This window comes from Lygodium microphyllum, chromosome 24, assembly GCF_053477565.2.
Source record: "Lygodium microphyllum isolate KBCC chromosome 24, Lygodium_microphyllum_v1.1.10, whole genome shotgun sequence".
In the NCBI taxonomy this organism is placed as follows: Eukaryota; Viridiplantae; Streptophyta; class Polypodiopsida; order Schizaeales; family Lygodiaceae; genus Lygodium; species Lygodium microphyllum.
Genome location: NC_141158.1, coordinates 104,400,839 through 104,416,588, shown reverse-complemented (window position 1 = coordinate 104,416,588; position 15,750 = coordinate 104,400,839). Strand labels below are relative to the sequence as shown.

The 15,750-nt window shown below is 43.6% G+C and overlaps 1 protein-coding gene across 2 annotated transcripts in view; it reads right to left on the bottom strand.

The window, feature by feature from the left end:
- Positions 1 to 1,592: 1,592 nt before the first annotated feature.
- Positions 1,593 to 15,750, bottom strand: part of LOC148015467 (tRNase Z TRZ3, mitochondrial-like) — a 159,712-nt gene continuing 145,554 nt past the window's right edge. The window contains exons 8-12 of one of the 2 annotated variants that reach the window (XM_087665597.1): positions 5,653 to 5,694; positions 5,262 to 5,433; positions 4,978 to 5,173; positions 4,276 to 4,897; positions 1,593 to 2,320 (exon numbers count right to left, since the gene is read on the bottom strand). In XM_087665597.1, coding sequence (XP_087521723.1) covers positions 2,015 to 2,320; positions 4,276 to 4,897; positions 4,978 to 5,173; positions 5,262 to 5,433; positions 5,653 to 5,694 — 1,338 coding nt within the window. In that variant the 3' untranslated portion in view covers positions 1,593 to 2,014. The remainder of the gene's footprint in view (positions 2,321 to 4,275; positions 4,898 to 4,977; positions 5,174 to 5,261; positions 5,434 to 5,652; positions 5,695 to 15,750) is intronic. The other variant, XM_087665596.1, reaches the window with a different exon arrangement.

The following is a 15,750-nucleotide window of genomic DNA, read 5'->3' as shown; positions in this document are numbered from 1 at the left end:
AATTAGATGTCTTCACATATGACAAGCTTGTGTTGGAAAGCTTAAGGCTAGCCTCTATGTGTCTTAAAGTTTCATAGACGAGAAGTGTAATCTCCTATTTATACCTCTACTTTCTTGGGCACAAGACAATGCAAGAATTTGTGTATCCCATTCATTTTATGCTATGCAAGTAACAAAGATAATTTAGGTCATGTATGGGTCTCTATTCGATATATTACCATGCTGAAGTGTTTGGCGGTGTTGCATTATTGGATATACAAATTCGTATGATTGCTTTGGGGATGAACATGTTGCAATCCTTATGTAGACACCAACATCCTTGGAGAACATTGTTATGACTTGAGAAAATTGACATTACACATGGTCACATTGTAATCCAAGCATCATGGTAGCATGTGAATTCAACTCAACAAGTTAAAACATGCCAATCATTTTTTCTTTCATAGTAGACTATTTTGTCATAAAAGATCCTTTGTTTCACTACAACACGTTCCCTTGACTTTAAAAAGGAGCCTAACTCATTGCAACTTGAGGTAGAATTCTAGTCTAAACCACATTTGCTATAGTAGATTGATAAGCACATGGAATGCAACAAGTTTAATAGAATGGTACAACTAGGTTTACTAACTATACAAATCATTGCCTTGATACCGTTGTTCTAGGTCAATCTCCAATTTGTTCATTCCTCAACATCCAACAAATATTTTCAAGTTTTGAGTGATTTGGATTAGCTAGGAGGAACAAAGATTGACATTTATTCCCATTTTCCTACATTTCAACCTTCATCCCCATGATTAGACTTGACTTTTGTGCACCTAAATGATTTCTAAAATAATAAAACAATATAGTTTATCATAAGATGGTTGAGGATAAGAGATTGTGGCACAAACAACAAATACAAATTTGTCTTCTAAGGATAGTAAAGCTAAGTGGCATGATCAGTTCTTCATTTGTGGAGGACTAAGCTTCCCTATCATGGGAAAGCTTTATTATGAAGGCTTGTTTCCTGTGATAGATTTGCCTTTTTTACAGAATGTGAGAAGACTTATCTTTTGTTTCTTGTCTAGTTGCTAGACCAAGTTAAGGCTTCATTTCTTAGAGTACGGACTTCAATGGCATGATGTGCCATCATTCATTCTTGGGTTTCACACGATATTATCCATGACCACTTCACAATCGAGGCATAACCATCTTATTCATTTCCTGCATTGGACTCATCTTTGGCTCAATTGTTGGCGCGCGTAATACATTTATTTTGTATTTGGCCTTAGACGTGTACGGTCATGTGGGCCATGTTCCAAGGTTGTTATAGTGGCCACTTAATTCCATGGTTTCTACAAGTATGATCCTTAGAGAGGTGGCTACTTAGTGGATACATATTATCCACACCATCCCTATTGTGCTTGCTTTGTAATCCCCTCCGTTTGATATTGTAGCCCTACGTGATGTGTTGTTTTCTACCTGTTTGAGTCTCCTTGATTGGCCAAAAGGCTCTTTGTAGATATTCCAGTGCATTGATTCAAACTGTTTTCTACCTGTTTGAGTCGTGCTTGTTCCAAAATCAAGATCAAATACAGTTCCTAAGAACATGTTAGTCATTTCATCTGAGCCAATTCAAATTATCTTTTTTAGTGAAATAGTTGTTTGAACGATATCGGCAAGAAAAACTCGTCGAGTCCCAAAATGCTCTAACTCCCCTTGCGAGGGGGCAGGCCAAAAGAAGATAGTAGTAGGCTTTTGCTTTGGTTGATCAAACACTGATACGAAAAGAAACTTTGGCAGAACGACAAGCAATTTTGTGACAAGCTTTTCCAAGAACTTGTAGTGACGCCTTACTACAGAAATCTCGGCCAAAACTCGGCAAATGCTAATAGCCTTCCACTGTACACTCTGATCGTACAGTTTAATCTTGCTTTGCAGATCAAAGTTGACAAAAATTGCAATGAATACAAAGCTTACAGATCAGAATTAACGGTAAATAATGAATGATAAAAATGAAGAAAGAATGGACAGGCTACTGATCATCACTGTCGGCCTCATCGGAATCATCCTCAGATCGGTCTTCAAAGACAAGTCTGAGAGCAGGTGACAGTTTTGGAATCCAAGGGAGATCTGCTAAGTTTACACTCATCATGTCGAAGGCAGTGCATGTTCTGTCAGAGTAGCTGTCCTCATAGACAGGAATTTTCGGATACCGTTGACTGAAATGAGTGAGGAAAATGCGGTAGACTCCAGCTGACACTCCGACCTCTATTGCTTCTTTGGTTGTGCTATGGTTTTTCATAACGGCTTCAGCACGCATCTCATCATCAAAGGTAGCCTGCATCCATAATCATAATATGTGAGCCGGGAGAGGGGGGGGGGGGCGGCGGCAGGTGCGGGGGTGTGGGTGTGCGCACGCCCACACCCTTTTTTCCGAAATATTAGCAGAAGGAATACTTGACATGAGTGCACACATAGCAGCTTACTTTACTAAATACCAGAAACAATTCGGACACCTACAAATATGATCAAATGGGTGTACCCAAGCACATATAGTATTGTGTTTCAAAATAGTTCTTCTTAAGATAGATAAGAACTCGCTTTGCTCTTTTGCTAGGTTGATTGCTATAAAAACAAATAATCTGACTTGATGAACTAAAAATTTGTAAAAGTCTGCTTTTCTTTGAGTCTGGCTCACAGTTAGCCATGCCTTCAATTAGTAAAAACTGAAGCTACTCATCATCATCTATAGCCGAGTCTCCAAGAACACGGACTGTGGCAAAATATTGAAAGTCAGCACATGAAAATCAGTCCATAAAACTTCATGCGTTGCTCATGTGTCCAAAGACTTAAAAAATTCTGATGGAAGCTGTCACAGATTGCCAAATCCTCCTATAACTGCTGTTGCCCAGAGCCAACGGGCTGGCAACTGCATCCATAGGGCCTTGGGCTGCAGTCATCTGGTCCAAAAGCCTTCCCTGATGGTCGCAAATCCCCCCTGACAGCTGGTGCCTCCAGCAAACAGCTCCTCCATTGATTCTCCATCTTCAGAATGGACTCTCTCTCTCTCTCTTTTTTTTTTTCGTAAACTCTCTCTCTCTCTCTCTCTCTCTCTCTCTCTCTCTCTCTCTCTCTTACCTGACCAATTCGAATGGGAGCATTGAGAAAAAAGAAGTTATCTACAGGAGATATATCTATTTTCTATTCTATATATTTAGCCTCCAAAAACTTATTTCCCACTTGCATTGGCAAGTTTTGCCTTTTTGCTTTTTTAAAAAAACTGATTGGCCAACAACTAGATTTGCTAGGCCAATTTATCACCCGAGTGATCTTGAGCACTCAAATTCTCTATTCAGGTAACTAGTGAACTTGATTTAAAGTTCTCAGCAGTAGTAATCATTCTTTTCTGTTGCCCACATCATGGACTACTGATCATGTGAATCAGGGTTGGTACCAGTCAGAAATCTAGCATGGTAGGAAGAAATCACCGGCACACTTTAGAGGTATAAGTTACATCTTATTTCTTCTAATGATGGGAGCTTTTCTAATTATCCAGGTATTGGGCTCAAGAAAAGCCATTGCTCCCACCTGTATCACTGTGACACAGTTATATCACCTGTTTTGATCCTGCCTCATCTCTTAGTCTCTCCTGGATATACTTTCCTCCAACATGAAGTTCTGCAACTAGACATTGCCAAAGAAACACACTCTGCTTGAGCCAGAGTTTGTTTCACAGGGCCTATATGTGAGGATGAAGCTTAAAGATTAAACTTTATATTGTACAAGAAACTGGCAAAGTAGCTAGAAATGAGCATTTCTATCTCTTGCTTGCATAGAGAGAAGGCCTAGCATTGCTACAGAAAGGCACCCCTTTCTCCTATGAGTTCTAAATGGACCAGGATAACAATTAAAGCGCTAATAAAAATATTATTGTGATTATAATAACCAAACCATCAAATTGTAAAGCACCAATATTGTATGTAACCCAAGACAGCACCCCCTTGCGATACTAGCAGTGGCCATTGGACCTCAATATATTTCACATAGAGGAAAAAGGTAGAAACTATGAAGAAGTCATTTGGCTGAAATCCCTGCTGATCCAGCAGGCTGACAAGCATGAGTTGACTCGGATCCTTGCCTAATTTTGGACATGTAGAAGCCACCTAGTGCACAATGTATCTATTTCTCTGTTTCAATGTGACTATATGCACTTTGCGTATGCACATGGAAATGTGCTGGAACCAGGGGTACCCGGCACCTTCCCATTTGCTGATGGATTTTTAAGAAATTTACCTCATGGATCAAAATTGTTGCATCCTGTGAAGCTTCAACAAGTGTCTGGCAGGGTCGTGTGTCACCTGAATATACAAGTTTCCAACCTGCCTGCCGCTGACTTCCTTGGTCTAATTTTCCTCGAGCTTCTAATACAACACCAAAGGCATGCGGACAGTGCAGAACAGGGACACTAATGAGTTCCTTCAATCCAAGGCACTGTAGAACATTATGCAACCTTTCCCTTCCAACTGTATCAGAGCCCTCTAGAGCATGAAACCCTGGTTGTTTCCATAGGTACTGCATCTGACCCTTCAAATGGCTTGACTCATCCTTGGAGCTTACACCAGCATTGTCCTTGATAATTGAGAATCCTGTTCTTGAAGCACGTCCTACATTTTTAACAGTCTGGCTACAATCCAAGAACTCAAAAGCTAGATCTTCTACTTTTTGGTATGCATTCAAATATCTCCTCAAGTTCTTTGGACCAATGACAAGTATAGGCTCACAATCCTTTTGACTCAAGAATTTCTTGCGTGCAGAAAGTAATCTTGTAAGGCCTACATGATGGTCAGCGTGAATATGAGAAATCCATATGCATCTTAATCCCATGAGCACCTCGTCTGCATGTTCAGGCCCATAGCTGCAAGACAAAGAAAAGGTTGAGCCAATTGTTTTATTGTCCTCAAATCACAATACTAAAAACATAAAATATCAACAAACCGTCTTCTTAATTGCGCGTAAGTCCCTTCTCCACAGTCCAATAAAATCCCTCCATGCTCAAATAAGTGAATATATATGCCAGTAACATTACGGTACTTGGAAGGTTGTGATGATCCAGTGCCAAGAAATACAACCTCCATCTCCTTTCGAGTTACCCCTTTTAAACAATTAGGAATCATTTCTGAAGGTAGAGATCCTGCTCATAAACCCAAAAAATACAAATGTTTAATAAGCAGCCGTCTTACAAGCCAAAATTTCAGTATCTGATTTTGCTTCCCTTCTACCTTCATTAGCATCCAACTCAAGCTTCTCCCTGAAGACATTTTTGACCATCTTTTGAGCTTCACAAATTTTTGAATTTTGCTGTAGCAGTAGTTTTTGGGTTGCAAAAAAATTAAAAGGTTCGAGTACATTGGAGCTATCAGGCCCAAGGAGTGCAAGTGGCCGCAAATGGAACTGGAACCACATATAAACACAACATGTCATATTGGCACCCTGTAACAAGCTATGCAAGGAAATCACAAAAGGTGGACACACATCAAATCCAAAAAGGCAAACTCAAACATGCATGCTGTAAAGGAAGTTTAACGTTGCCACATCAGCAATTAAGACCTATGGTTCAGCCTTTTCTCTAAAAACTTTTAATGTCAAATGAAAACATAATTTTTAATAGACCTTCAAAAGATTCTCTGCATCAGTTGTATGTCCATTTGCTCCCTGCAGTAAGAAAATATCACTTGTCAATAATCCAGTGCCATGACTCGTGAGCATAACCAATTTGAAAACAATGACAGGAAAAGGTTTTTTCATCCTCAGGAAGTTCTACTTTTCCTGATTTTTGTAAAAAACGAAACAATCAAATCAGTTTGAAGATATGATTATCTTTACAAAGAAAAATGACCTTCGGAGGCTGTGTACATTTCATAGAGCCAGAAAAGTGTCCAAAAAACAGTGACAAAATTTAGGGTGTTAGCTTGAATTACCTTGTGATTCAGATTACGACCTCAGGATTTAAACAAATCAGGAACTTCACTTGCAATAAGGCTTGCAGATTGTCAATGTCATCCAGAGACACATGAAGACCCTGACCTGTTTTTCATCCCTTTGATCTTAGCCACATGGTCAGGCTTCAGGACACATTCAAGGAAGATGTTAAATACATGGTCTGCCAAATACAGTAGCTATATTTACACCAGCTACCTATCCATAACCTATAAACCATCTACAACAGCAGGAATATTGCAAATCACCATGTCATTGCTTTGAACAGACACAATGCCAAACCACATGAAATCCTTAAATGGAAACAAGTCCAATGAGTCTAAAAAGGCTTCTTGCCTACTCATCATGCGCTCAAAATCTTCCTGTATTCTCTACGAGTGAGATATGTCTCTTTACATATCTTAGGCCTCCAGATATATCTCTTTTGATACCTCAGACCTCCCTCATAGCAACACACTTGTCATCTGTAGACCAGGTCACTGCTCCCAAAGTCGTTACCATCTCTTCATGGGTGCCCTGCAAAGCCAGCTTGAGAGCTTTCTCCATACCTCTGCTCTCTAGCAGTCCAAAATACAACCCCTCTGAGTCTACCTAGAAAAACTGCACTAGAATGCTTCCTGGCCTCCATTTTCCATACCCTTCCTTTTTCCTCCACATGTCAAAATTGACCCTCTTGATTATGTTTACCACCACATGGCATCCTAGTCCTTGCTTTTCCTGTCATTTTTCTGATAGATCTATCATGCAATCCCTCTTCATCCTTGTCAACGTTTTTCATCAGCATCTCAAAATGTGGGATTCCCATTATGAAGCCACTGAGGTGGTCTCCATATCAAGTCCACATTATGGAAGACCGAAATCCAGCTACTTCCAATATGCAAGACACATGGAAAGTAGTCTATACTAACTAGCCAAAAGCAGCTTGAACCAATGTAAACCTTCATGAACATATTGAATGGAGAAAAACAAGAGGAATTGATTAAACTTAGTGGAATCAAAAAAATACAAAATTGTTTCTGAAGATGCACCTGTACAGTATGATTCATCAAGAGTTAAAGACCCTTGAGAGGATTAACAAGCTCCCTCCATTTGACTTCTCTCTCTCTTTTTTTTTTCGTAAAAGGTAATTGTATTAATTACGAAAAAAAGGTACAAGATTACATGATTACATGATTACAAGAGACACGAGGGCCCTAGGCCAACGTGTGGGAAATCCCCGTACTAATGCACGAAAAAGGTTACACCTTGACTTCTCTCTCTCTCTCTCTCTCTCTCTCTCTCTCTCTCTCTCCCCCCCCTGCAGGGCCCCAACTTGGAGCTCAGCTGACCACACAGCAGCTAGGTACAAAGATGACTTAACATCAGACACACTTCTTGCACCTCTCAAAGAATAGTTTCATTACATGCCCAGACTACATGGACACACAACTGTCACATGGCCTCTGATGTGCTATTGGCCATATCTGCACATCATCACACCAACTAAGGGCAGAGAGGAGATATGGGGGCATTGCAGACAAGGGTCATATTAGCCAGCTTTGTGGGACACAGGCAGAACCTAAGAAGCACAACATATGCCACAGAAATGTATACTATGAGATTAGGGGCAGATAGCATTGTCTCTTCTGAGACAGATTTTGACCACCCATGATGGATCCCGGAGCATGAGCATCAGGAATTTTTTGCTAAAGCTCAGATGGCATAGACAGACCCTCTTGAGAGATAAAGGTGCAGCATCTTTAATCCGACTCAGATAAAGGGTACTCATCAATTCCTTCCCCATGGCTGCCACCAAACAATTGGTTCATGCTGCTCCAGAACAAGGATTCTACATTATTGGGTATCTCTTGGATCTCTTGGAATCATGTTTGTACTCCAGAAAGAATGGATGGACGAGCTGTTTTAGATGTGGAGACACACATGATTTCCCTTCATCGGTTTTTCTTTCAGGCTTATGTGCTCACTAGCAGCCCTGGGTTTCCACAGTTAGGTTCTTCCTTGAAGAACATGGCATCTTACATGGAAACACTAGAATTCAAGCTTCATGATGGCATGTGATCAATGCTGAGCAGCCTGTTCATCTCAAATCTTCTATGCTCTTGACTCAATTTGTCCGTGTGGACTCCTTGTGAAGTCACCGAGGACTCATTATGGAAGACCACCACATAAGGTCTCATATAACCCATGGAGCTTTTGGTAGCCTTCCTTCTTGGGCCTTCTTAATTTGCTTCCCAAAGTAGAAAGCCCAAAATGTGCAATAGTAAGCTGGTGTAAAGCAAGCTAGATTTTCTTGCATTGGACTATTCTCTTGCACAAGAGACTGTTGTTGCACCACCTCCTCCTGGGAACATTCCAAAATTAAGTGACCCAATTGTCCATATTGAAAGAAATTTCTTCCAAAGGTACCCATTTCAATTCATAGACCTATGGCTACAAGCTAGCCACCTCAAAACACAGCTTTGCAGGATGAGGCTTGCATGAATCCCCCAGTAGGAAAGCTCTACTTCTGTTTGTAGAGGCCACTCTCAGCTCTACACAGAGATCCAGAGAAAGTTCACCACTTCCACCCGGATTGAACACGACTGCATGAGTACATTCTAGAATTCTTCCAAAAGCATTCATGGTACAACATGCACTAGTTGTCTATTCATAAACAAAGGAACTCATTGCTTGATCTATGCACAAGCTTGGGTAGTTTGAAACAAGATCTCAAAAAACTTCTTAGGGCTATCATAAATATCATCAACCACTTGTGCTTTTATATCACCATTCTCAGCATTGGCCATTCTTATTCAAAACCATGGCCTCCAACCAGACACAGATACACCCAATCAAGATGGTCTGACCTATAAAATAAAAGATGGCTGCCCTCTAATTCAACACAGCAATACGCTGCAACACCATTTCAGACCCCAATACTGCCACAGCATGTACCCCTATAGCAAACCCACTGTCTGGTTTTCACTGGCATGCATATAATATTGCTTCAATACATTTGCATGAGAGAGCATATGCTGGAGCATATCGTTCCCCTCTGCCAAAGGAGAACGAGCACCTACCTGCTGTAACGGGATTGTGAGAACATCCAATCCTGAGGTCTTCAAGGTGGCTTGCGGCTCTTACTAGTACTCTCCCCCACTCAAGTCTCCTCATCCAAATCAACAAGCTTCTTTCCATTTCAAAATCGAAATGCTGGTCCCAGATTCCATGTCTATGCCACCCAAGTCACTCATTTGAAGGGTTGAGGACAACAACCAGACCCAACCTCTCATACCACAGCAATAGAGCAACATATCTGCAAGAACGCCTTACATTTATCACTGTCATCCAGCAGACAAATCCCTGCACACAGCTTGAAACAAGTGGTCCTTGTCTTTCCTACAGTACTCCCCTACTTCGCATGACTTGCACACAGATAGAAAACAGCAAATACCTGTACATGGCACTCCAGAAAGGAACGATTGGTAAACAGGTAACATGTTGGTGCCGGATCAAAGAACAGGCTACAACCTCTTGTTGCCTGTTCTCTGTTCATAGCCTGCTATTGTTTGTCCTGATTGATGCGCACCTGCTCACACATAAACCCTAAAAAGTAGCATCAAACCCGTTTGAAACAGCAAACCTGCTCAAAACCCTAAACAACAGCAGTAGAGCTGTTCGAAGCCCTGGAAAAAGAGCAGAAGTCCTGTTCCTCTCTCTCACAAGTAACATGCTGCTGCTGGTGTAGAAAAACAGGCTGCGACCTGCTGTCACATGTCATGAGACTGCCCCCACAAACTCTAAAAACCAGCAGCAGATCTGTTTGATACCCTTTAAAACAGCAGTAGACTTGCTCAAGAACCTTAGTAGCCTAATTTCAGGAGGGGATACACAACATTGGATCATATACTCACAATCAAGATTTTATAGAGGCAGATGCACAGCAAAGGAGGATATACTGCTGCTTTGGAGAGTTCCATAGAGGCTTTGACACTGTTCCACAAGCTACGCTAATGAGGAGGCTACAGGACATTGAAGTGCTAGAAGAGTTGTAGTTGGGGATTTATGCCTTGTATGAGTCAGTGATGGGTATAGTACATGCAACAAGAGGGCTGTCAGATAGAGTTACTAGCACCATTGGGGTGACGCAAGAATGCCTATTGTCACCAACTCTGTTTGGTCTTTATATTGATGCAATAGTACACTATGCCAAAAGGTTGTGAGGCCCTGGTGCACAGCTAGTGGAGGTGATGATACCCATATGCTGATGATTATCTCTAACTCCCCTCTTAAGGGTTTCAGCATCATTTGGATGCACTACAAACCATTTGCACAAATAGAGACCTCTCAATGAGCCTTTGGAAGACCAAGGTTATGGTGTTTAATACCATCATGCCAACTTGGGTGACCCATTCAAAGTAACAATCCACTTTTGGTAGAGAGGTTACTGAGAATGGCAGATCTTGTGGATGCTTGGGTACATAGTTGTTAGGTATGAAAGGTATGATACGGTACGGTACGATAAAATATGGTACTAAATGGTATCTTAAGATTTTATGAGGTATGGTACAATATTAGTACGAAAAAAAAAATAACTTGATTATTTTGGACTAAAGATAATAGAATAGATGTTTCAAGTCTAAATAGAAATGGTATTAGAGTATATAAGATGAATACTTAAGGGTAACATGCCAAAACCTGATGTTGCATGCACAACATGCACTACTACTACCTACAACTTACAACTACATAGATGGGAGTGGATACATCATACATGAGAGAGAGAAGGTTGAGAGAAATTGTTTGAATCTCAAATAACCTAATCTCATGGGAGAATCATATTAGTATAAGGAGCGTTTGGCTCATCCCAAAGTGCAATTCGAACAAGAAAAGATGTATCCATTAAGTTGGTACCTTATGGTACTAATACGTAAGGTACGGTACCTAAAATATGGTATAGTATGAAACCTTTTGTATGTGGTACTAGTGCAACTATGGAACTTGAGAGAGAGAGAGAGAGAGAGAGAGAGAGAGAGAGAGAGTGTGATGGAGAACAGGAGCTCATCGTCGGACCTACGCAGGGTTCGTTCGGTGCCCTGCCGTTGATTTCTCCCGCCCCGTCACGTCGTCGGTTCGTTTGCGTGCCCCGTCACGTCCGTTTGCCTGTTCGTTCGTTCGCGCACCCCGTCAGTTCGCCTGTTCGCCCGCTCGCCCTATCACGACTGTTCGCCCCGTCACGTTGCCTGTTCATCCATCCGCCTTTCTCTGAGAGCGCCTCCCTGCCCTGTTCATCCGTCCGCCTGGTTCCCTGACAGCGCCTCCCTACCCTGCCTGCGACCTGACCCTGCGACCTAACCCTGAGACCTGACCCTGCGCAGGAGCGACCTGACCCTGCGAATCTGCTCCGTTTTCCTGCCCGACGACCCCGACCATCTGTATAGCAGGCAGCTGCACTGTTGACTCCACCGTCAGACTTCACCGTCAGTCCCCCGTCTCGTCTCGCCTTCGAAGCCCCTGTACTAGGAGCGACTGGTACGCAGTCTTCTAGGTTTCCGGCACAGCAGAAAGAATTCTGTGAGACAGCAGAGGGTCGGCCTCCACTGTGTGAGAAACCAGCTTTCAGGGGTGCAGATTTCTGACTCAGCAGACAGAGACCTGTGCTGCAGCAAGACACACAGAAAGAGAGAGAGAGAGAGAGAGGCCTGTGCGCCCTGTGTTCCACCCTCCTGCCCCTGCACTGTTAGGGTTGTGCCCTGCCGCACGCCCTCTTGGGACAGGTCCTGACTGCGGCGGACAAGGTCGCATCTCCCGCTCTTCACCGCGCATCAGTCCTCCTTCGGGTTCCAATCGTGATACAATATGGCTGGTCTGGATCTGGATTTTATAGACCAAACGGTGGCAGCGCTAGTCCAGATTCTGATACTGAGGAGCCTGAGGATATGGTTCCGTGCACCGAAGAGATGCCCCCTGGTCCTGACATCCAGCCTGCGACTAAACGTACCAAGCATACTTCGGATGAGACAGTGGATCATCAGGATTGTTCCTATGCTCAGGTTGCTTCGGATTCTATGGACTCTCAGGATGTTGACTGGGAGCATTTGCTGGAATTTGCCAACACTTTGCTTGGCGATTATGTTCAACATAATCAGGAAGTCTTTTCTGACTCTGCACCTGACGATGTTCTGGAAGCCACTATGGACCCGAAAACTATCCTGCGATCCTTTTCGGTGTTTTATGATCGCGCTGTGATACTCTTCTTCACTGGTCGAATCCCACTACTTTCCCATATTCGCCAGTGGCTGCACAGTCTGCTACAAGGAGAATGTGTTGAAGAGATTTTTGTTGGGCCCCGAGGGTTTTTTGAGGTGCTGTTGAAATCTGAGACGCATCGTGCTGCTCTCCTGTCTAAATTGCCTTTGTTTTTCGATCGCCGGTTGGTCCATGTTGTACCATGGCGCCCAATGGCAGATTTTCAGCGTCTGTTGCAATGTGAATGCCCTGTCTGGGTTGAAGTGGAAAATTGTCCGGCTGTCTATTGGCCACTGTTGAAGGACGCTATGGCCGCTGTGGGCACTGTTCTGGTTCCTCCAAGTCTAAGGGCTGTGAATCGCAACCGGTTGTGTATGTTATGGAACACTGCAAGGAAAAGGCCTGCTTGGTTACGTCTCAATTGCTCTGGCATGCATCCGTTACACTTTCATTTGAAATGGAGTAAATTTGCAGGACATTGCTTTTCCTGTGGACAATTGGGGCATTTTATGGCCGAATGCCCGGAGCAGCAACACACTTCAGATGCTGGCCATGTTGCGTTGCCCATGGAAGATATGGTGTGTGATGCTCCGTCGCAGGATGCTATCCACCCACCTAAAGTCCTGGACAAAGGTAAACAACAGGTTTTGGGTCCGGATTCCCGTGCGACTGACTGGGTTGAAGTACGTGCAAAAAAAGGCAACAGGGTTGTTGCTGGCATGGAGAATACTGTGCCTACTACCTCACAAATTCCATGCGTACCTATATGCGCAGGAAGGAAATGTTGTCTTCCGAGCGATCTGCTCCTACTATGGTTTCCTCTTCTCCCCGTCCTCAGACCACCAGGAGAATGTATTCGGATCGTCCAAAGGGTCCACCTGCTAAGCTAGCTTTTGATACCAGAGGCAACGTCATTACCCCATGGGATCGTCGTTATCCCCGTTCCATCCCCAAGCCAGCAGATATGCCATCTACCTCCAAATCTGGTCCTCAGAACTCTTTTGCTGTGTTGGCAGATTTCTTGGATGAGGGAGTCCTGGACATTCTCGCAGAAAAAGTCAAATCGAGGCAAGCTGTGCCTCGTACCTGATTTTGTTTTGAATACACCTGAAAATAGCCACGTGGAATGTGCGAGGAATTTGTTCTCGCCACAAGCAACATGCCATGTGGACTATATTGCATGAGAATCAGTGGGATGTCCTGTGTGCTGTTGAGCATAAGAGTCACGGGGAAGCCGGAAAAGTTGTGGATTGCCATGGCTTTCGTTTGTTCTATGCAGGGACACAGGCCATGCATTATTCGGGTGTGCTCATGATTGTACAAGACAAATATCAGCCTGTTCTTATTAAAAATGATGTGCATGGTCGCTTTCTGGTGATTGAAATTTTATTCGAAGGGGAGATCTTATGGTTACTTGGTCTCTATGCTCCGAATGATCCTTTATCTCGCCGGGAGCTTTGGCAGACTTTGCAGACCTCCTTGTCACTTGGCAGACGGGGCTTCTTGATGGGGGATTTCAATATGTGTGTTGATTCTTCCCAGTCCACATCGGAGCATTCGGTAATGGACGCGCCGGAAAGTCGTATGTGGCATGAGTTGGCTCTTACTGTTCTTAAGCAAGATCTTTGGTCCTGGCTACACCCGTCTTCTACAGGCTTTACTTTCCATTCTGCCCAGTGTGCAACAACATGGTCGCGGTTGGACCGCATATACATCATGCAGAATGATGATTTTCTTCCTGAGATGCTAGAAATGAAAGTGTTGCAGCAATATGCCTTGTCGGACCATTTCCCTCTGCAGCTTGAGCTGCTTACACAACCCGTTGCACCTTTCAAGCAATTTCTGGAGAGACTCCCTTTGCGTTTCAACTCGTCTTACTTGAAGCATGCAATCTTTCAGGGCTATATGCAGCAATTGATTGATAGATTCTTATTGGACTTCTCCTCTCAGGGCACTGCTTCATTTGAAAGATTGCTCTCTAATGTGCAGCGGGTTGCTCGGCAGTATGGGATCCATCATGCCTCTCTTTGTCGGCGGCGTCGACAAGCAGTAGAGAACCTGCTAGCTTTGGTTCGTTCTCTGCTGGTGGACACTCCGGATGATGCATTTCTACTAGCACTGGTAATGCGGCTGGCTAATCTTATTAAAGAATTTCAGTTGAAATCGTATCAGCAGGCCAAATTGCAACATCTGACGGAGACTTTGCAAGATAGTGCGTGTCAGACTCATAAGTTCTTTCGAGCCCTCCATGCCTCTCCTGCTCGGGAGAATATGACCAAACTCGAGGATGCAGAAGGCCACCTGATCCTTGATCCGCAGACTATTGTGCATATGTGTAGGAATTATTTCCGCGACCTTCTTGGTTCCACTTCTCCACCTGCAGCCCAAACTACTCAAGCCCGTTCGGTTTTTTATGACCTGGTCCACAATCAGGTTCCGCACGACATGCAAGCTACTATGGAGTCAGATATTTGTGAGGCAGAGGTTATGGACGTTTTGTTACACTTGCCCAAGGATAAAAGTCCCGGTTGGGATGGTCTCACCAATGAGTTCTTTGAGGCTTTTGCTACCCAACTGGCAAAACCATTGAAGGCTTTGTTTCAGCAGGTGTGGGAAACGGGGATCATGCCTTCCTCATGGAAAGAAGGACTTATTAAACTGCTTCCAAAGGTTCCTTCGCCGTCTACGTTGAAACATTGGCGTCCAATTTCTTTGATGGGTTCTATGTATAAAATCTTTTCCAAAGTAATGGCGAATCGGCTCCATAAGCATCTCCCTACCATTGTGCACCCTCTCCAGTATGGTTTCATTAAGGGCCGAAACATTCTACATAATGTATTAAACGCGCAACTGGCGATTGATTATGCAAGGCATTCTAATCAGGAGGTCGTACTGATTCAATTGGACCTGGAAAAGGCTTTTGACTATCTGGACTGGTCTTTCATTGCTGAACTTATGTCTGCTATGGGCTTTGGTGCTCGGATGTCTCGTCTAATCTACACCATCAGTGCTGCGGCGTCTTCGAGAGTCATGCTGAATGGAGGTGTTACTGAGCCATTTGTCCTTGCCCGCTCTGTCAGACAGGGGTGCCCTTTGAGCCCTCTCTTCTTTGCCCTTGCGACTCATCCAGTTCTTTCGATCCTATCTCATATGGCAGCTTCTACTCAGTTGGCTGGATTGTCGCTTCCTTCTAGACAACACTTCATTAGTCAATCCTTGGCTGATGACAGATTTATGATTTTGCGTGCGGACAAGGATAACCTTAGAAAAGCATTGGATGTTAGGGCTCTCTTTGGTCAGGCGTCCGGCCTTCGCATCAATGCGTTCAAATCGGCCATTCTCAGCTACACGGAGTCGGATTTGCAGTCCTTGGACTGGCAGGGTATGGTTGTTCCTCGTGGCTCCATTGTCAGGCATCTTGGGTACCCTTTGGGTGTTGATGTTTCCCCAAAGCAGCTTCTACAGTGGATTTCTCATAAAATGGCGGCTAAGTTTCTATATTGGAAGTCTCAGGCCTGGCCCTTCCATGTTCGCCTCAAAGTA